At 43.4% G+C, this 22,398-nt stretch overlaps 1 protein-coding gene across 2 annotated transcripts; it reads left to right on the forward strand.

Moving 5' to 3' along the window:
• The first annotated feature begins 19,465 nt into the window (after positions 1 to 19,465).
• On the forward strand, positions 19,466 to 21,927 carry LOC307045446 (uncharacterized protein). 2 transcript variants are annotated; one of them, XM_079691124.1, is made up of 10 exons: positions 19,466 to 19,550; positions 19,899 to 19,931; positions 20,033 to 20,119; positions 20,213 to 20,280; positions 20,820 to 20,880; positions 20,960 to 21,010; positions 21,240 to 21,284; positions 21,401 to 21,459; positions 21,571 to 21,628; positions 21,715 to 21,927. In XM_079691124.1, the coding sequence occupies exons 1-10, from the start codon at positions 19,545 to 19,547 to the stop codon at positions 21,754 to 21,756; spliced, it is 510 nt and encodes a 169-aa protein (XP_079547250.1). In that variant the 5' UTR covers positions 19,466 to 19,544; the 3' UTR covers positions 21,757 to 21,927. The 2 variants fall into 2 exon arrangements, with proteins under 2 accessions (XP_079547250.1, XP_079547251.1); XM_079691125.1 differs by having other exon boundaries at positions 21,571 to 21,619.
• The last annotated feature ends 471 nt before the right edge of the window (positions 21,928 to 22,398 follow it).

A 22,398-nucleotide genomic window follows, 5' to 3' on the forward strand; every position in this document is an offset into this window, starting at 1 on the left:
TCCACAGTTTTTGGCAGCACCTACATCTGTGAGCAAACCTTTTCCCGCATGAAGCAAACCAAGAATACAACAAGGAACAGACTCACAGATAAACACTTGCATCAGACCTTGAGACTGGCTACCACTAGACTGCAACCAGACATTGAACTTCTCATCAGCCAGAAGCAAACACACAGTTCACACTGATACGGTAAGCACACTGATTTGAACAATTACTGATTTTAATTGCTATAAATATGAAATGTGAAGGCTCTTTTTAATTTGCTACATATGTTGTAAAATTATGTCACAGAGAAAAGCAGACAGCAGCATGTCTTGCCATTTACTGAATATGGTGCTTCTTGTGTTCAATCCGTCATCCCTCCATGCCAGGGCTCCAGAAGGCACTCTGAAGTGAGGAGAGGAGATTGCTGTTGCTGATCCCATCCCAAAGACAGCACAATTCATCAACAAGTACAAATCCAGCTCACCTACATATAGGCTACTGATTTTGATTGCCATTATTCTGTATTATTGTTGTGCTTTAGTTTTGAGCCTACACTGCTCATGTCCTTTTCACCTTGACCTAAACAAAATGTTAACTGAACATGCTCACCTGGATAGGCATAAGAGTTAGCTAGTTCTATTAGCCTACTCATGTTATTATAATTTTGATGTTTTTTATTTATTTATTTATTTTATAGGCCTATTTATTTGACCTTTATTAAGTGCTGCACACAATTATTATTATTATTATTATTATTATTATTATTATTATTATTATTATTATTATTATCATCATAATCAGGCCTACCTATAATTTATAATTTTGAACTCACCTTTGTCAGTGTCAATCACCTCAACTAGGCAGATGTTTCTTACCTTGACAGCTTTGATGTTATTTTTATTAGAAAACAAATAAATGGAATATCTGTGGTATTTCAAATTAAAGCAAAGTGTGAAGACTCAATTGCTACTTTTGTAAACCACTAGTAAAGATGGTAAACAAATATGTGACAGGAATCAAGTGTTGATATAGTAGTGTGGAAGTAGTAGTGGGGATGGCTGTGTCGGGCTAGTAATCTCTTCTACACAATGAGCTGACTCGGCCCCGGCCCCCCATCACAGTCAGGAACAATAATGTGGCCCCCAGAGAAAAAAGTTTGGTGACCCCTGGTCTAGAGCATAAGGATGGTCAGAGGAGGATGATGCACTCCCTGCGATCCAATGCTGGACAGCTGCTTCAGGAGTCCGCCGACATTCGTCAGTGTGCTGTGGAGTTCTACAAAGAGCTCTACAAAACAGAGTTCCAGGCCGAGCCAGAGGTGGCGCAGTTGTTCTATGAGGGCCTTCCTAACTTCTCTGAGGAGGACCATGCTGAGCTGGAGGCGGAGCTCTCTGCCCAGGAGCTGCAGGAGGCCCTGCAGAGCATGCAGAGTGGGAAGGCTCCTGGCATAGACGGCCTGCCTGCAGACTTCTATAAGGCTCTCTGGCCGGTTATAGGTGACGACCTGCTGAGTGTGCTCAGAGACAGTCTAAGTAACGGGAGGTTGCCTCTGAGTTGCAGGAGAGCTGTGCTCACTCTCCTCCCTAAGAAAGGAGACATGCAGGAGATTAAGAACTGGCGTCCTGTGTCTCTACTCTGTACCGACTGCAAGCTGCTTTCCAAAGTGTTAGCGACGAGGCTAAGAAAAGTGATGGAGCATGTCATTCACGTAGACCAGACATACTGTGTATCCAGCAGGTTGATAACTGACAATGTGACTCTAATTTGAGATGTTTTGGACCTCTCCGGTTCATTGGGCTGTGAGCACCAGTACTTGTGGCAGACGCTGGAAGCTTTTGGGTTCAGCTCTGGTCTCATAGCCAAGATCCAGGTCTTGTACAGGGACATTGAGAGTGTACTGAAGATAAGCGGTAGTTTGTGTGCTCCTTTTGAAGCTCAGAGAGGAGTCAGACAGGGCTGCTCTTTGTCCGGGATGCTCTACTCCCTGGCCATAGAGCCCTTTTTACACCGGTTAAGGTCAAAGTTACAGGGTTTCTCTTTTCTTGGCTGTAGGGATGTTTTTAAATTGTCTGCGTATGCGGATGACATAATGGTTTTTGTTAAAAAACAAGATGACATCAATGTTTTAACTGAAACTGTGAGCAATTTTTGCAAAATCTCATTTGCTCGAGTCAACTTGGGGAAAAGTGAGGCCTTAGCAGTAGGAGAGGGCAGTATTGACAGCTTGTTGTTACCTGGGGGCCTTGTTTGGAAAAGGGCAGGGTTAAAGTACCTGGGTATTTATCTTGGTGATGACACGTTTTGTTTGAAAAACTGGGACGGGCTTATAGAGAAAGTGGAAGGCCGGTTAAAGAAGTGGAAGTGGATCCTTCCCAAACTTTCTTTTAAAGGGCGTATCCTTATTTTAAACAACCTTGTTTCCTCCATGCTGGCTCACCGGCTGGCATGCACAGACCCACCCGTAAACCTGCTGTCCAGGGTGAAGGCTCTCATGGTGGACTTCTTCTGGGACCGCATGTAGTGGGTCCCTCAGAACGTCCTGTTCCTGCCAAAGGAGGAGGGGGGACATGGCCTGGTTCACCTGACGAGCAGAGGGGCTGCCTTCAGGCTCCGGTTCGTCCAGAGGTTCCTGACTGGACCTGCTGACCTGGTCTGGAGACCTGTAGCTCGGGCCTTATTGGAGCGCTGTGGTGGGCTGGGTCTGGCTGAGTCGCGGTTCCTAATGGACCTTAAAGGATTACGCCTGAACAATCTCTCGGGTTTCTATGGAGGTCTCTTCAAGGTGTGGGGACTACTCAGAAAATAGAGACCAGAGTGCTGTGGCTCACTGTTCTGGCTCCTCAGAGAGCCGGTGGTCCGTGGATCTCGTTTTGTGTGTGGAGTAGGGCCTTCTCTACAACAGAGACTCTGTGAGGAGAGGATCCTCACGCTGGGCCAGGTGGTGGAGGTGTGTGGCCCCCGTCTGGACAACGCTACAGGCCTGGCCTCACGTCTGAGCCTCAGGTCAGTCCGGGTGGTCAGCCTCCTGCTGCAGAGCTGGAAACAGCAGCTCAGCCTGTCAGAGCTGGTGCTGATCGCTGCTCAATGTAACGGACTGAAGTCTCCAAATGACAATGACTCTTTTCCAGAGATGCAATGTTTTCCTGATCTCAGTTGGGAGGGATTTTTGTTAAAGTTGGACAATGTTACTGATTTTAAGTTTAACACCATGTCCAACAAGACATTTTATTATTTGGTGACAAAGGTGCTGAATCAGAGCCGACTCCAGGAGTGAGTGGACACCCGGTGGAGAGCCCACCTGGGCCTGACTGAGGCTCAGCCTCCGCTGACTAAGAGGGGTGGGGACCTCCAGTGGAGGATTCTCCACGCTGCGGTAGCTGTAAATGCTTTTGTTTCAGTGATCAACCCTACAGTGTCTGACGCCTGTCCTTTTTGTGAACAGAGGGAAACCATTTTTCATTGTTTTACGGAATGTGGTCGACTTCTTTGTCTTTTTCAGTTACTCACTCAGATGTTGTTTTTGTTTAATGTGGTTTTTTCTAAGACAATGTTCATTTTGGGTTGTAGGTACAGCCAGAAGCAAAAGTGCAAAAGTCAGCTTTTAAATGTTTTGTTGGGGCAGGCTAAAATGGCCATTTACCTCAGCAGGAGGGGTAAAGTTCCGGAATCATTGGATACCGATGCAGTTTCGATTTTCAAGCGGATGGTTAAAGCAAGACTGAAAGCGGATTTTGTTTCTTTTGCTTAACAACAAATGTGGGAGAATTTGAGGCCATGTGGTGCCTAAAAAATGCTTTGTGTTCTGTGGAGAATGAGGATCTTATTTTCAGTCGTTGTCTGAACTGACAATGTGTGTCAATGTGTCTGTTTGGTTATTTGCTTTGTGAATAAAAGTGGTTTGAAAAATCTCTCTCTCTCTCTCTCTCTCTCTCTCTCTCTCTCTCTCTCTCTCTCTCTCTCTCTCTCTCTCTCTACTAAATGCGCTATTGCCACACACACAGAGCCGAGCTTGAATGACACAAGCACACGTTTATTTCCATGCAACTCTCTGATTGGTCTGCTGTCATGCCTCTGTTGCATTCACTGAACACGGGAAATTACAGTCCTGCCGTCCTCTCTTGTGTCATGATGAAGTTCACGTAAAGCACGGTTAATGTATTATATTATTGAGGGAGGCTACAGAAAAAACATTCGGGGCTTTAGGCCAGGCGACGCCACTGGTTCTGATATCTATCAAGTATGTGGTACTTGTGAAGTGTTAATTCTTCATAATATCTGACAATTGTGTCTTAGGGTGGAAGTTCTCTCCATGTTTCAGCTTTGGGAAAACGTTTCTGTGTCTCTGCCGCCCTCTGTTGATATCCAGCACATGAACAGTCACCAGGTGTACATTTTTCACAAGGCTCTGATACTAATTTGGTTTTATGACTCAAACAGGAACAAATAATGAAAAGGAAGAACATTTCGATTTCTACCAGTATACACTAGTTTAGGGATCTATTCTGTCACACTTCACAAATAATGCCTCATAAGTACGTTTGAGGAGTTTAACCCTTACCCTAGTATTACTCTCCCTCAGAGTGGTAATTACAACTGCATTAGAACCCAAAAATAACACAAAGGGAATGTATAGTGCTACAACAAACTTGTATTATACTCAAGTCTAATGTTGTGTTCTAAATTCCAGGAAAGACAAATGACATCTAAGTTCAACTATTTATTAAAAGAGAGAAAAAGATATACTGTATATTCACTTGGCCAAGGACTCAGTCATGTCATAGAAATTACAGGCAGCAAAGCTGTAATCTGTAACCACTATTTCCGGAAAAGAGCCTTGAACCTCGTGCAACAATACATTTTTATTACACAGGGCGTTGCCCGTACATTTATGATTGGTCAAAACTAGATGAAGAGATACTGTGATTTAGTCTTGGTTCTCTTTGGCAGGTGCACAGACTTTGAAAAAAGTCTCTGAGCAACACGATCCTCCAATCAACCTTCAGCCGGCTGGCGAAGTCCCTCCCTACTCTGTCTCTATTCTAGCAATTTCTTTTTGCTAACTTTTCTACAGATATAGTGGAAAACCTTCATAATGCTGCTTCCTAGCTATGCGTGGAAGCTCACCCACACGGCCAAGGTCAGACTCTCAGTAATTCACTGTCTTCTTACTGCATCTGCACCTGGCTTTGCTACATTAGTATTGCAAGCTAAATACTTTCTTCTGCGACTTTTCCCTTCGTTTTCCTATCCAACCCATCAAACCTTGGGATTGGTGATTTTTATTCCAAAGTCACAGCAACATAAAATGAGCACAATAAGCTTATAATGTAATAATAACAATCAGTCTTTCTAATGTTATATAAAAATAGACTCCACAAATCCCTCCTTTCACACCTTTAAAAGGTGTGAATCTAATCTACGTCTATTTATTTTTCCTCCTCGTATTCCAATTCGTAGTCTGGGGCAGTCTGGATCGGGGTCAAGGCCCATGGGGGAATGTCAGTGAGGGGGATTACTCCAAGGGGTATTTGTTGTGGGTCCGGAGATTCTAATGCTGCGTTCAGACCGGACGCGATGCAATGTTTGGGGGCGGCGCGATTACATGTAAAGTCAATGCAGGGACGCGGACAGACGCGAATTTGCTCCGACGGCGAGCATGAAGCGGTGGACGCGATGCGATTGAGGTGATTGAACTGTGCCGCGACAAACGGAAGAGTTCAATTTTTTCAACTCAAGCGTCAAATTCGCGGAAGCCAATCAGAGGAAGCCAATCAGAGGTGAGGATCACAGCCTGCCGTTACTGACGTTCAACCAGAAAACATCAGCCATTAGCTGTTAGCAGTTCGTACATAGGGATCACAGCTTCTCATATCTGTTCAGAAACTGTAAAAAAGTTAAACAAGTACAAACCACAGACTGTCTGTGTCATGGCGAATACAGTCGCTGGTTTATTTATGTCTGTAGGCCGTTGTTATGAGTGTGGAGTGAGCATATACAACGTTAGCTTAGCCTGGTCGACCCAATCTCCATTCAGAAAACAAGCATTTTAAAAGCTTTTTCGCCTGCCGTCTTGTCTGCAGACTTGTCAAGCATTAATTGATGGTTTTTACTAACCGGTATCAGTATGTTGTTACGTCGGCATCATTTAGAAACGTGCATTAAAATTTAATCAGGGTAAAATATGTTTTTATGCTCCCGAGCCAGCGCGTCTTGTTTGAATGATGCGAGTAAACACAGCTGGCAGCCGCGGTGAAACTCGAGCGATTAGAGCGAAGCGAATATTCGCAACGGGTCCGGTGTGAACGGACAATTAGACTAGAGCGATGCGATAGGAGCGATTAGAGCGAAGCGAATATTCGCATCGCGTCCGCTGTGAGCGCAGCATAAGTCTTCCTCTGGTTCACTGTCATCATTCTTTGCCAACAAGGGCATTTGATAAGGGGGCTGGACATTATATCCAGTTTGTCTGGCTAGGGCGGTGGTTATTAATCTCTCAGTCAGGGTGTGGATACAAGGGATGCAACAACATCCACACATCACTAATATGACTATCCCTATTGTCAATGAGACGCAAACTGACATTACCAGTGTTTTCCACTTTCCAAAGTATTTTTCCCACATATCTCCAAACATTTAGTCTATTCCTGCATTCTCGGCCAGTTCTATACTGAGGGAAGTTAACCCAGCTAGGGCTACAGACCCATCTGGGGCAGTGTTATTGGGGATGAACGTGCAACACATAGCTCCAGACAGCTTACATACTCCACCCTGTGCGTGTGTGAAATTATTCAGCGTGGAGGTGTCGGTTTTCAGAATCTGGAAACTGCTTTTGCACCATAATGGGTCTAGCACTCCCACCGTTGGTCCATTGCTAATTTTGTGGTAACAGTCATATTATCCTATGTATGGGCTGAACGGTGGGGGTTTAGCAAATTTGGGGTACGCTGGGAACTGTAATGCAACACTGGCGCATTCCACTGGTGTTTTCCGTTTTGGGTCATACTGCCCTATCATGCATTCATGTCCTTGGGGGTACCTGGCCTTGGTTAGTGGGAAGGACATTGTGCCCAATCTTGGTCTCGCAGTGGCACAAGCCACACAGTCTACATGCTTGTTTTCCTTAGCAGAATACCCTACCCAGTCTAACCATGTATTGGTGTCTGTATACCCTGTCTCTACGGCCATTGTCTGCTGAACATTAGCGACGCTTATGTAGGTGACTAGACTATTTTCAGAGCTAGGGGCTGCAGTCGGGGCCTGTTTTTCAACCGTAATTCTGGTTTTAAATAGGTAATGTTGGCCTAGACGATATCATTTGATGTTATAGTTCCCTGGCATATCCATGATGGGGTCTGGTATGGATGGGGTTACACTTTCGCCATATGTTGTCTTTGTGGGGGCCGTTGTTCAGGCAGTTAACACTTTTAGCAATGAGGAAAATTAGTCTGCCCAGGAACGTGACTGTACATCTTGCAACCTGTGTCTTTTCCTTCTTTACCTTGTAGCCACTACTTGCAAGGAGGAGGAGCAGTCGTTTTGTTGCCTCAAGGCAAACTGCTGCACTGGGAGCGGCTAGGAGTAAGTCATCCACATATTGTATGAGGACAACTCCGGCTGGTAGTTGGAAGGGGGCCAGGTCAGTCTTGAGTGCTTTGTTGAAGAGCCCTGGGCTGTCTCTGTATCCCTGCGGCAGTCTGTTTTAAGTGTACAGTTGATTTTGGTACGTAAATGCAAACATGTCTTCATCTTCGTGTAGGGGGAGACAGAAGAAGTCATTTGCCAGGTCAATCACAGTGAAATACTTGTGCTCTGGGTTTAAATTCTGTAGTGCCAAGTAAGGATCTGGAACCGGACTGCTTGCGGGCTCTGTTGCATCATTAATGGCCCTTAGGTCATGCACCATTCTCCAACCTTTGTTTTCTGTTTTTGGCACGGGAAGGAGAGGGGTGTTCCAGTTCGAACGCGTGGGCCTGAGGACACCTGCTGTGAGGAGTCATTCAATGGTGTCTTGGATACCGGATAGCTGCTCATTCTTCAGCCTGTATTGTGGTCTCCATACTGGCACCTGGTGATTGCGAATCTTGACATGGTGATGCTGAACACATCCAACATCATATGGTCCTTTCGTCCACAGGCTGTCCGGCATTGTACAGGCATAAAGGAATTGGTGGTACATGATCTGGGAGCGAATGAGTGGCCAATGGTTGCGCGTACTTCTGTACTTGAGGCTGTCCCGAGTATCCCACAATGGTCAGAGCTTTGGCTGATAGAGGTAGTGGTATTAGTCCCAGATCATTGAGACATGATGCAGAAGCTCCAGTGTCAACCATGGGGGTGTAGTCTTTACCATTGATTGTGCAGGTCACAATTGGCTCATTTTCTGTTGGTATGAGAAGACCTGCAGGGGACTCTGGGCAGCTTCAGTACGATTGGTCGGGATCCCTTCGGTCCACAGGGGTCCAAGCGAACGCTGGCATTTGATTGGCATGGGGAGGTGGGCCACGGCCGGGGCCTTTTCCAAATGATCCCCCTCTAGGGCCCCCCTGACCTCCGTATCCAGAGCCGTGAGAACCCTGGGGTCCCTGGGACCCTCCCCTGGATGGCAATGTGCATTCTTTGGCCCAGTGATCTGGGGCATCGCAGTGAAAGCAGTTCTCATGCCTGGGGGAACCTCTGCTTCTGTATCCGCCTCTGGGCCCTCCTCTTCAAGGTGCGGGGTAATATGGTTGCTGGGCATATGGTGCTCCTGGCCATACGGACCAGTCAGGTTGTGGTGCTGGTGGAGTAGGTGCGGTCATAGGTTGCTTTTCCTTGTCTTGTCAAAGTAGCTGTGCGACGATATCTTTGACGATATCGACGATATCAACATGGAGGTTGCTCATTGCGGACATTTGGGGCATGGCTTTGTCCTTTTTCTTGTTTATTTCGTTATCTTTTTCGGTTATTTGAGCCTTCAGGAGTAGTTTGGTGAGAGCCTTAACTTCATCATCTTCTTGGTCCATCCTCCTTTGGTGTCTTGTGTACCATTGAGTGACAGTCTGCTTCCAGTCATGGAACGGTTGCGTCTCCAGGTTTACAACATCCTCCAATCAGGGTTTCCGTTAGCCAGTAATTACCGTTTTTTAGCTGGTAAAATGTATTAAAAAACAGTAAATTCAAAACCTGGCGGTCAAAATGTCCGGTAATAATTAGGGATGTTCCGATCGATCGGCCGCCGGTCATTATCGGACGATATTCACTCTTAATAGTAAGATCGGTGCTCTCTATAAAGGCCGATCAGGAGAGCTGGATCTGATTGATATGGACGTAAACGCGAGTGAAGTATAACTGGACGCGAGAGAGAGATCAGATCAGCTGCTGAGTCTGACCGAGACACGCAGCTCTGCATAATCACCTGAAGCCCCGCCCTCTGTTTAGCTAGCTGCATGAGAAACTGACGGCCTGTCAGGAGAGAGAGGGAGGGAGAGAGGAAAAGAGAGGATCTGTTTCTCCCGTGCTATTATCCAAAGTTAATGTCAACTTTTGAATAATGTACTTCATCTACTATAAGTAGTTTGTTCGAATGTAATAATTATGTTGTTTGTTGTTTGTTGTTTGTGGAGTCATTTATTGAAAAATGTATCTGAATTTTTCGATCTATTACGATCAGGGCCGATTCTAGGGTCTATTGGGGCCCTAGGCAAAAATGCACTGGGGGCCCCTCGAACCAGCTTTCATCACCATTGTGTTATAAATACTCTGACACCAACAAAAGAATTGCTAAATGTAAACAGTTTTTTATTTAACAACTTCGCATTTTTGTTATATTCAAAGTGAGTTATTAGTTAGTAATATGAATATAAAAGACATACAAAAACGAATAAATAACACATATAAATATAAAGAACAATTAAAACCAGAATAGTTTTCCTTTCTAAATCTACGTGAAGTTTTTTCAGTATTCTGCGGATAGACTATATCTGTTTCTTGTATTGGTCCTCTTGTTACTAGTGCACACTTTTCACAATCATTTAGGACATTTGGCTATTGTGCAGGGTCGTCTGATGTGATCAAACCGTGGTAGTGCTGCTGGAGGTAGGGGTTGACGTGTCATCTTCATGATGAGAAGATGTTGCTGTCCCACTGGAGGCAGATGTTGACGCCCCACTGGAGGCAGATGTTGACGCCTCACTGGAGGCAGATGTTGACGCCCCACTGGAGGCAGATGTTGACGCCCCACTGGAGGCAGATGTTGACGCCCCGCTCAAGGTAGATATTGACGCCCCACTGGAGGTAGATGTTGACTGAACAGCTATGACCAAAAAAGAAACAGGGAATATCATGTTACAAGGAATCTTTGGAGTGCGATGCACAGTATAATCAATTAAAAGTGGGATACTTAACTTAGCATCATCAGCATTTGGAGGGGGCACCTTATCCTTTTCCGTTGCTGCTGCTGGTGCCAGAAACGTAAGAAAGGATCCTGAGGATGGATAATAAAGTGAAACTTATGACAGTAACATGTTAACAAATCAAAATGCTTTCACTTTATATAATTCAAATTCCTCATATTCAGCTTTCGAATGTTGTTCTTGAGGATAGCTTCCACTATTCTTCATTGTTTACTATTTCCATTTCATTTGAGAGGGACAATGTAAGTGAACAAGGTTCCAATACAGAGTATTGTGCTGGAGCAGACCTGCAGGCACTGTACGGCCCCCGGGCCACATACGGCCCTTTGGTTGACTCTGACCGGCCCGTGTAAGGTTAATTGGAAATTACAAAATAAACATATTTTCTAATTTTACCTCATGCATGGACTAAAGCTGCAATGCTTTTATTTTGAAGTTGTTTTTTATTCACGTACATAATGACGCAATACGTCAAATCAAGACGTGCGCGTTATTGGATAATTGTCACAAGACGACTTTAGCGCTCAAAAATGTCAGCTGATGCTAAAAAAAGAAAGGTAGATGCCGAATGTAGGGTTTTTAACAAAAATTGGACTGCTAAGTATTTATTTACTGAAGTCGGAGGTAAAGCCGTGTGTTTAGTTTGCGGGGAGCAGATCGCCATGATCAAGGACTACAATTTGAGTCGGCATTACGAGACGAAACACGCGGAGAAATACAAAAACTTGACTGATGCTGAAAGGGCGCGCACATCGAACGCTTTGCTAGCTAGGCTGCAAAAGCAGCAAGGCTTTTTTACCAAGCTTCACACATCCAAGGATGCAGCAACCAAGACCAGCTTCGTGATATCCCACAAAATAGCTAAACACAGTAAGCCATTCTCAGAGGGGGAGTTTGTCAAAGAGTGCTTAGTGGACTCTGCAGCACTAATATGCCCTGAAAAAAAAGAAGCCTTTGAGCAAGTCCCGCTGTCCAGGCGAACCGTGACGAGAAGGATCGAGGACATTGCGGGGAATCTGGAGCTTCAGCTGCAACATGAAGTGGCAAGTTTTGACTTTATCTCCTTGGCTTTGGACGAGAGCTGTGATGTCCGCGACACAGCGCAGTTACTCGTATTTGTCCGTGGGATAACGCCGGACTTCAAGATTACGACGCAGATCAGAAATTGGTATTTTTGCATTGTATTATACACCAACATGTGTTGTGCAAGTCAGTGCTAAAAATTCATCATGTTATTGATGTTGTTACTAAAATAGTAAACTTCATCAGGGCACGGGCATTGAATCACAGACAGTTTGTTGCACTTTTGGAGGAGCATGAGACTGAGCATAGTGACATCGGCTACCACACAGCTGTCAGATGGCTCAGCCTGGGCAAAGTGCTAAAAAGAGTTTGGGACCTGAAAGCAGAGATTCAAGAGTTTTGTGAGAAGAAAGGCAAAGACATCCCAGAGCTCTCAGACGAGGACTGGATGGCAGATTTTGCATTTGCTGTTGATGTGACTGCACTGATGAATGGACTGAACACCAAACTGCAAGGCAAGGGCCTTTTTGTTCATGAAATGCACAGCCTGGTGAAGGCTTTCATGAGAAAGATGCAGTTTCCTTCAAGCCAACTGGAGAGCAACACTCTCACTCACATGCAAACCCTGAAAGAAGTCACACCATCAGCTGATCACCTCCGCAGGTACTCATCCATGTTAGGAGCATTGCATGGTGAGTTTTCAAGGCGATTTGAAGATCTCCGAACAATCGAGGATGAAATGCTCATGATTTCCTCTCCCTTTACCTGCAGTATGGATAATGCACCCAGTGATGTTCAGCTGGAACTCATTGACCTGCAGTCTGATGCAGTACTGGCAGAGCGCTTTAAGTCAGGATCTCTGCTGGATTTCTACTCTTCTCTCGAGGAGGAGAACTTTCCAAACATGAGGAGACATGCTCAGAAGATGTTGGTTCTCTTTGGCTCTACCTACATATGTGAACAAACATTTTCAAAGATGAAGTTTATGAAATCCAGGTATAGATCCTCTCTCACTGATGATCATCTGTCAGCTGTGCTTCGCATCTCCACCTCAGACATTCAACCTGACTTCGATGCACTCGTTAAAGCCCAGCAGAGACTAGATTTCTCTCACTGAACAAGAAAAAAGAACTTAAAAACACCAAATGAGGTGGTTAGACTACAAATGTAGGCATGTAAAGGAACCAACTAGCAGTGAACTGGGACACTTTCTTTGGAAGCCTTTTCTCAAAATCACAGTTCAGTGATGTTCAGTGACAGTTCAATATGATGTATCTTGCTGAATGTTTGGAGCACAAAGACAATGTTGTGATGTCTTAAGAATGCTAAGAACCTTTACACAACTTTCCAACAGTATATGAAACTCAAAATGTGTTTTGTAGTGAATGCGACTGAAAATGTTCACTAATATGAGTCAGAAATGGTGAAAAACGTTCACATTTTGTTTACCATTGTTTTGGGAAATTTGATTGAATAAATTACATTTTTTGTAAGGCAACCTCACTTTTTCATTGCTCAACTATAACATATACTCTTACCAGCTTGTCAAAACAATGCTATTTACTGCTTTTTATAAAGAAATACAATTAATATTATGCAGAATTGAGTTCAGCCTTTTGGCCCGGCCCTCCACAATATTTTTTGTTTCTCATGTGGCCCCATGGAAAAAATAATTGCCCACACCTGCGGAGCCTGCACTATGGCTACTAAGGTTGAAATATACAGTTTTCAGTATCATCATAAAACCGCTAGGAGTACACTACAGAGAAGGAAAATACAATAAAATACACTAAACACATAGCACACTAACTTAACAATAAGTTACTTAGAGTACACTTGTCCAAATGTCTTGCATTTAAATGTCCTAATTTAACATAGCTTGACAGTTAGCTCAGTCGGACACAGCTTCATCAGTTAACTAGCCTACAGAAAAAGTTAGCTGATTTCCCCCTCCAAATTACTCCATTGCTGGTGTCCCATTAAACAACGGGTGAAACGTTAATGTAGAAATGGCCGAGAACATGTTTATTTCAGTAACAATGCCAAAAAGATGAATGAAGACGTGTTAATACTGTAATTACTAGCTTTTACGTTCTACGCTAGCTAAACTAAGCTAAGTTCTGCTAGGTTAACTCATGTCATGTTAAACGTCAAAGTAAACAAAATAAATAATTTGATTCTAGTGGAAGTTACGTAATTCAAGTTTCTCTATCCCACAGTTAAGGTTAGACTAGCAACATTTAGTTATTTAGTATTTCATCGTTATCTACTCAACTTACTTACCACTGTCTTGTTTTAATTCTCTCATCTTCATCTTTTTTCTTCTTCCTTTTTTCGCTTCCAGAAAGATAATTTCTCTTCATTTTTCAGTGCCTTTCCTTGTCATCAGTATTATTTTGTAAACAATCATGCATGCGATTTACGACACTGACCGGAGTGAGCCTTGATAAGGTGGGGCCCCAACAGGGAGGTCTCCTACTGTCTGTCATTGCAAACGTTGCGCATTGCCCCCCTCACTCAAATTCAGTTCATCTACAATAATGGGGCCCCCACTATTGTAGATTAACTGAATTTGATGAAGGCTTATGGCAATGTATGATGTCTGTTTAATTGTATTTTTTGTATAATTTGTTGTTCTGAATTTTGCATTAAAAAAAATAACGACACTGATGTCGTTTTAAAGATGTGTCGCCCCTCGGGGCCCCACTACTGGTCTGGGGCCCTAAGCAGTTGCCTGCCTTGCCTGTCCGCAAGCGGCGGCCCTGGTTACGATTATAAACTGAAGCAATATAAAAATGAGCCCCATTAACTGAGTTTTAAACATCAGCATATCCGGTCATAGTCTGGTAATTACCTGCTAACGGAAACTCTGCTACACAATTCTTATTATTATTATTGAAACATGACCGGTAAGTTTCAGATTTGTCCGATAAAATTAATTCTGTCGGGACATTTGACCGGCAAGAAAAAATCCTAGCGGAAATTGATTAGATTGCATTGATTCTGTTTGTGTCTTGGTAAGATCTTTCAGGGCCCTGAAGTTGCGTGGAGAAGGGTAATGGTGTCTCAAGGCGGCCCACATGGCAGTACGGCACTGGGATAAGGGCAGAGTGTCGACCCTATTTGCGACTTGAGCGGTATCAAGGAACTGGTTGCAGGCATGAAGCCCCTCACACCTTGTCACAAGTGCCTTTATGTCTCCCAGACACAAGGTTTCTCCCGCCGTGTGTCTCTCTACAGCATTTATCCAGGCATTAGCCCCAGCCGAAAGCGGTGGTAGCTTCCCAATTAGTGCGTCTACATCTCGGTGAGTGAATGGTTGGTATACATGTTGACCTGTCTGTGCAATACGTAGTTGAACATTTCCAATTGTTGGTACTTCAGAGTGTTTGGCACCCCTGGATCGCAGTCTTTTACTTCTCATGGATTGTCGGGTGTAAGGTCCCCTCTATGACCCCTGTGAAGGCGCTCGTCTGTGTGGGCGCCCTGTTTTCCGGATCTTCCTCTATACAGTATGGGATTTATTGGCAGGCCCCTGGGGTTGAGGTGGCCGTGGGGCTGCTGCATGTTTCGAATGTCCGGTCGTAGTTTTCTTTGGGAGGGGGCGGATTGCAGGTGGGTGTGCTCCTTTTTTCTTTTATGTGTTTTGTTAGAGTGCTGCATTTTTTAATCTCTGTTAGATCAGCTGAACATTGTTCCCCCACATATTTACTTTTAATTCCATTTGCAACAAGTATGACATGAATGTATGAGTATTTTCGACACATACTAGCATCTCTTCTGTATTGGGCAGCACTAAAACATTATTATAAAAAGTACCCTACAAATAAAGGGAGACATATAGGCTACATGAGGCTTATGTACGTTTCACACATGCACACATACACAAAAAAGACCAATGACTGTCTATACACTCTATACTATAGGCTATGTTAACCTTTTTAAACTAGTAGGCTAAATGACATGATAAATCATCAACTCACACCTCTTTCACAAAACACCTGCAACGAATTTCTAATCCAAGTAATTAACTAATCATGAGGGACCTGACAGGCTATATAAGGTCCAGGCACACCTAATAATAATAATAATAATAACTTTTATTTATATAGCGCTTTTCAATAACCCAAAGTCGCTTACAAAAAAAATTAAAAGTACAGAAAGGGGGTGAACAGGCAGAAGACAACATATTGGACAAGAAAATTGAACATGAACATTACATGAACAGGCAAAGGACAACACAGGGGGGGAGCAAGCATAGGACAACGAGCAAAAGACAACATAATGGAAAAGAGGAAAGAAAAAGTTGATGAATGTATGAATAAGAGATGCAGCGTGGGGTGAATAAGAGATACAGCGTGGGGTGTGAGTGAAGTCAGTGGGTTGGGGGGTAGGGTAAGTTGAAGGCTTGGGAGAAGAGGTATGTTTTCAGCTGGGTTTTGAAGGTAGACAGTGTGGGAGAGTGGCGGACAGATTGGGGGAGGGAGTTCCAGAGGCGGGGTGCTGATCTGGAGAATGCTCTGTTGCCAAATGTTTTGAGTCTTGATGGTGGTACTGTGAGGGAGAGAGTGGAGGAGGATCGGAGGGCTCGGGGGGGGTTGTAGGGGATGAGGAGGTCAGAGAGGTAGGGGGGGGCTAGGTGGTGAAGGGCTTTATAGGTGAGGAGGAGTGTTTTGAAGATGATGCGTTGTTTGATGGGGAGCCAGTGAAGAGAGCGGAGAACGGGAGTGATGTGTTCACGGGTCCGGGTGTGGGTGAGGAGGCGGGCAGCAGAGTTTTGTACCATTTGGAGTCTATGGAGGGAATGGGAGGAGATGCCAGTGAGGAGGGCGTTGCAATAGTCGAGGCGGGAGGTGATGAAGGCATGGATGAGGGATTCAGCAGCACGGGGGGGGAGGTAGTGTTTGATTTTGGCAATGCGGCGGAGGTGGAAGTAGGAGATCTTGATGATGGAGCTGACATGGGGGTCAAAGGAGAGGGTGGGGTCCAGGATAACGCCAAGATTGCGTGCCAGGGGGGAGGGGGTGATGGTCGAATTCTCAATGGTGAGTGAAATGGGTCCTGTTTTATTGAGGGTTGATCTGGTGCCTATGATGAGTAGCTCTGTTTTATCACTGTTGAGTTTAAGGAAATTGTGAGTCAGCCATGTTTTTATTGAAGAGATGCAGGTTTCGATATGGGTGAGGGGAGGGTTGTGAGGGGATTTGGTGGTGATGTAGATCTGGGTGTCATCGGCGTAACAGTGGAAATCAAGGTTGAGGTTGCGAATAATGTGACCAAGGGGGAAAAGATAGCAGATGAAGAGGAGGGGGCCGAGGACTGAGCCCTGGGGGACCCCCTGTGTGACTGGGGAGAGGGCGGATGTGTGGCCAGAGAGGGAGATGAATTGTTGCCTGTCGGTGAGGTAGGAGGTGAGCCAGTCGAGAGCGGAGCCCTCAACCTGTGATTTAAATCTCAAGAACGAAAAACATTCAGTGACCACATGAAACAAATTCAGTCATGAAACCTGCATGTGCCTCACGGCAGTGGCAAACACTTCTGACCAACAACAGGAATCAGGAGAGACGCCGATCCCAGCGCTGGAAAGCAAGAATGCGCAAAGCCATCCTGCTTCATCTTGAGGTATTTGAGTGTTCGATTACAATTGTTTTAAATAGTTGAAAAATAGCTGGCTTTTTTCATTGGAATACAACAATGGATTAATTTGTTATGACAGAATATGTAGGGTTTGAGCTACATGCAGTAACTTGCCTCAATGTTAATGTATATATTATTTATAATAAAACATCCCTGATATTGCATTTGGATACTTTACACACGGTTGGTTTATGCACAGAATTATTTGAGGTGGAGATTTAAAAAGCAGAAATCAGTGGCCATGACTTTCTGTATGACTAAAGACAGTTATGCCTTGGGTTGCAAAAAGACTTTAAAAACGTTGGCTTTTCAGCCAGGTCACAATCATAAAATATATATTCAGCTTTGTATCAAATAAATATCTCCTTGTATCTTCAGTAAACATGTGTGTTTCTGTATGTATAATTGTAAAGAAGGCTTCATGCTTGATGTAACCCTTGTATGGTGTTCGGGTCTGTGGGACCCGTTTATTATTTTTCTAAAGAAAATTGATAATTTATTTTCTCTACCTCACTCATTACATTACATTACATTACATTGCATTTAGCTGACGCTTTTATCCAAAGCGACTTACAATAAGTGCATTCGACCAGGAAGATACAACCTTTAAGAAAACAGAATCATATAAGTACATCAGGTTTCATAGAGCCAAACATTTCAAGTGCTACTCAACTGGCATTTAGAAAGCCAGCCCTTTATTAGTATATAAGTGCTTTGTTAGTAATTCTATCGCTCGAAGTGGAGTTCTAAGAGATGAGTTTTCAGTTTGCGTCGGAAGATGTGTAAGCTATCTGCTGTCCTGATTTCAATGGGGAACTCAATGGCCTTGGCTCTGCATGTCTCCCTTGAAAAAGAGATTAATGATCTCAATGGGATTTCACCTGGATAAATAAAGGATTTTAATTGAATTTTCTGTGAAGAACAGATATCAGAACACATTTTCAGTGACCGCCCACTGTACCCCCCCCCCCCCCCCACACACACATTTATATTACATACAGGGTGTTCGGGTCCACCAGACCCACAAACACTGGCTGAATAACAGAAATATGAACACACCACCAGTTAAGGTCAAACTTAAATATGTTTACTAAATGTTGTAACATATATAAATAAAGAATAAATTAATACATCCAAAGTACAGAAAAAAGAAGAAGAAAAAAGACACTATTCCTTCCTAACAAGTTCCTCGAAGAGCTTGAGGAATTTGGCGGAGGCTTCCTCCGAGGCTGCCTGCTGGCGGTTGAAGCGGTCATCCTCCTTGTCCGCCTCTGCCTCCAGGAACTGTAGCAAAGCGCTTTTTCTTTTTTTTCCGGGGAGGGGGACCGGCAGAGGTGGATGGGTCAACACACTCCTGGCTGTCCGAGCCAGACTCTGTGGCCTCCTCATCCTCTGGCCTGGCTCTGGACAGCCTCAGTGGATGTTGAGCCACTGCCAGAAGCCACAGCAGCAGTGGCCGAGTCCATCAGGGTGGGAGGGTCGATGGATGGCCTCCCACCAATGGCCTCATGCATGGCCGTAAAATACGGATCTATTATGTTCCCAATCCAGGAAAATATCACTCACTCCCAGGCTTTCTTGGCAGTGTGCCTTCGGCTAGTAAAAAGGTTATCGTTCTCGACCCTCACTTTGATGAGGGTCAGAGTGTCTTGCTCTGTCCCTGTGAAAAGACAAAGTAAAAGGTGTAGCTTAAAACTGTTGGAAGATGTACAGACTGTAATGAGCGATGGATTCTAGTGTACAACATAGCCCAAACCAGATGATGGTGCTGAATGCTAAACAAAGTTCTGGTTGATTTAACACTCTTACAATTTTTTTTAGTTTTGCACTTTTAAACATCATGGCATGCTGTAGCAGGATTGGGTGTAGTTAAAATGTGGATACAAACATAAAGAATATCAGGTGAAATGTCAATAAGGAATGCGGTTAGAGGGCTCTAACTGCATACAGACGGGCGGAGTTGGATCGCGCATTTCACTTCTTAAATAACTAATGCAACGTATCATTATCAACACTTAGATTTGTACATTTCTCCCGCCATGGTTTTGAAATGATTCCAGCGGTGCGTCACGCCTATTTTATACCCAACGTTCCCGGAAATGCATCCGCGAAGGAGCCGCGAAGGACCGTGGAGGACCCATCAGTGTATCCTCGTTTATAGCTCCTCCAGAGAGCCTCTTCGACGCTCGATCCTCGGTCCTCGAAGTGCATTTAGAGAAATGAGATGTCCTTCAACATGGCGCGCTGAAATTCATTTCCGGGTCACTACCGGAGGACAGAGGAGTCGAGGAGTCGAGGAGGGGGATTTGACGAAATGAGAAAGGGCCATGGACCTCCGTCCATGGCCCTTTCTCATTTCGTCAAATCCCCCCCTCTTCAACGCCCCTCCTTCTCAACCTTTGAGGCACGTGACGCGAGCTCAACGTGGGCGGAGCTTCACAGATGACGCGTTGCATCCTGTTTCCGGGGTAGCAGTTCTGTTCTGTTAATCATAGCGTCAGAGTACGATGGAGGTAAGTATCCCCGAATCAATTAACTATTTGTTTCTGCTGCGGTTTAAAATGTGTTGATTTTAACTCTCACTTATTTGCTGTCAAATGTGCGCTGTCGCTACTAGCACGTGCATGTCCTAGTGATGCAGTAAGTAAAACTACATTTGTGTGCTTCAAAATAGTAGGATTGCTGTATAAGCAAAGTCCTGAAAACTTTATATTATTTTTGCACTACTTGAGAAATACTAATAACTATACTATGCATAACCTATATTTCAATTCGATTTTTACAAAATAAATGTATATGCAGCTTATTTTATTCCTGCCTATTGCCTAACATGACTTTACTGACTGTTTGTATTCTGCCAGATCCTGAACAGCTGTCTTACAGTTATTGAGAAGGTATTGAAGCTGTTCTAAAATATGTAAATATATGTATAAAACATACTATATTATACCAAACAATTATAAGATATTACATTATGAAGCTACATCTGTTACAGAGAGTGGATGGCGTGTTTACTGCCAACAGCCATGTTATTGTTGCCTGGTTTCCACCATCTTTGCTGAATCCGATGCAACACCTGCCGGTATTTTTATCATGATTATCCATGTTGCTGCTCCATATTCTTGTACCAACTCATTACTTTAGTCACATCAACACAACTGTTTTTTTTTTCCAGGAAAATGCAGCAAATCTCCAATGGCTTCTCCTTCCAGTGTGGGAACCTGGACACTGGATACTCTGTATGTAAGTACATGTTGTTCAGTCTTTGCTATGGTTTGTTTACTGTACAATGAAAAAAATGCCGAGATGCCGAAAATAGTGTTTCTATCTTTAAATTCAAAGCTTAATTTAGTTGTATAATACAGATCCTACAACTTTATAATAACGTTTGTATGTCAAAGTATACCTGTTGATATTGGAACATGTGATATTAACAGATACTGAGGCCACAAGCTAGGGAGATTTTCTTTCTAGATCCCCTCCGTGGCACTGGCTGGAGAGATGATAATCGCACCAAACCATTCAGGTTTTTTGGCGCACAGTTACATCACATCCGGACAGTGGTAGTTCTGTTTTAGACCACTTGTCTATCTTTTTTTAATCTGCTCTGTTTTATTTGAACTAACATGGGATACATTGTATTAAATAAAAGGCATTGAACAGAACCATAGATGCCATTTGACTTTTGGCTGTTCTGTTTTACCTCTTAATGATTTTCGAGTACTTATAAAGTTGAATTAAAATGTACTTATTCTTAACTTTCACATGCATTGTGTTCACAGAAACCTTGCTCAGATCTTGTGCCCTGGGCTTTGGGCAAGTCTTGGTGTGGATGATGTCCAGGTTAGATTTGGTAAAATTATTCTACTGAAGAGTATGATGTAATTGTCATTTTTGACACTTTTGACTTTTCACACTACAGGGCCTACCAAGACAAGGGTTCTCGAACAACTGTGGGGTGTTTGTGTTGATGGTAAGATACTGGATACAGTATACATATAGTAGTCCTATGTTTTTGTTTATAATAATGTATACAAATGTATAATGCTTTCAGCATGCTATGCACTCCATTATTGCTTATATTTTGAGACATGCTGTGATTTATTTATATCCAAAACAACATTCACGGAGGAATATTATTTGTCAATGAACACCATAGCATCACAACAACCTAACATAATATACTATTTCTTTATTTACAGTACGCATTTTACATCGTAGCAAGAGCCCAATTTGATTTCAATGAGGTATGTATAAATAAGGGTTTAATATTTCAGTTTTTCATTGATATCACTTGTGGATACAAGACTTTTCAGGACATATGTTGTTGACCCATCTGGTTGTGTGCTTTTTATATTCCAAGACAAACATGCAGCAAATTAGGCACTGGTGCCTAGTTCTCCTCAAAAACGTTTCCATGCCGTATGTTTCTTTAATTTTACAATTTACATTTGCATTCTTGAAACAATTTGTTGTAACCAGACTATATAATTTTTAATGAATGTTTTTAACGTTTGTCTTTCATTCACCAAGGTCTGAACAAGAGAGGTCGCAAGACTACAAGAGGCGACGGGAGGAAAAGGTAATGCAGGTAGAAGTTGTTGAATCACAAATGATAAAGTCTTGAACCAGTGTGAGTGTTAAACATTTAACCTATCTTTGTCCAATATATTTCAGGATGAAGAGGTTGTGAGGTTCCACAAAAGAAGCAGGCCTTAATTTGAAGGCCGCCGGTAATTGAGATGGGGTCATGAGTGACCGCTGCTGGGGGGGAACTGTTACAATCAGCCGTATTAGGTTCACTAATGCCTCAAAACGTATTAGTTGTCACGATCTGTCTGTGTTTTATTTTGTCTTGTCTTGTCTGTTGCTTCCTTTCTCTGTGTTCAATAAAATTGAAAGACCTGAATTCAAAGTGTTTCTTAAGTAAAAGAGTATAAGTATTATCAGCTAAATGTACTCGAAGTATCAAAAGTAGAAGTACTTGAGTTGTCCACCAGATGGAGCCAAACCTTAATTTATCATTAATCTGTCTTTCTTCTGTGCCACACCCTGTTGGCCACCAGATGGCAGCACCGAACCAGGAATAAGCTTCACTGCGACCTACAGTGTGTGACTCCCTTTTTCATTCACATCAATTTTTTCCTGTTCTTTTACACCAAAACAACATAAAAATCTTAGTGTTTTAGCAACCAAATGCTATATTTTCTGTTCTAAATTGTCCCTGCCACCATTTTTAGGATATCATATAGCTCATAGGAAGGAATCAGTTAATTAGCAGCAGTCACTGACTTAACGTAATCACCCTTTTTAAAACTTATGCGGTCCCTGACTGGCTTTCCCAGAAAGTCTTCACTTACT

Source organism: Notothenia rossii, assembly GCF_949606895.1.
Source record: "Notothenia rossii genome assembly, chromosome: 6".
NCBI lineage: Eukaryota > Metazoa > Chordata > Actinopteri > Perciformes > Nototheniidae > Notothenia > Notothenia rossii.

Coding starts and splice junctions, on each gene's coding strand:
- LOC307045446 (XM_079691124.1), top strand. Junction 20,881..20,959: donor TTGGTGTGGATGATGTCCAG/GTTAGATTTGGT, acceptor TTCACACTACAG/GGCCTACCAAGACAAGGGTT. Junction 21,629..21,714: donor GGGAGGAAAAGGTAATGCAG/GTAGAAGTTGTT, acceptor AATATATTTCAG/GATGAAGAGGTTGTGAGGTT.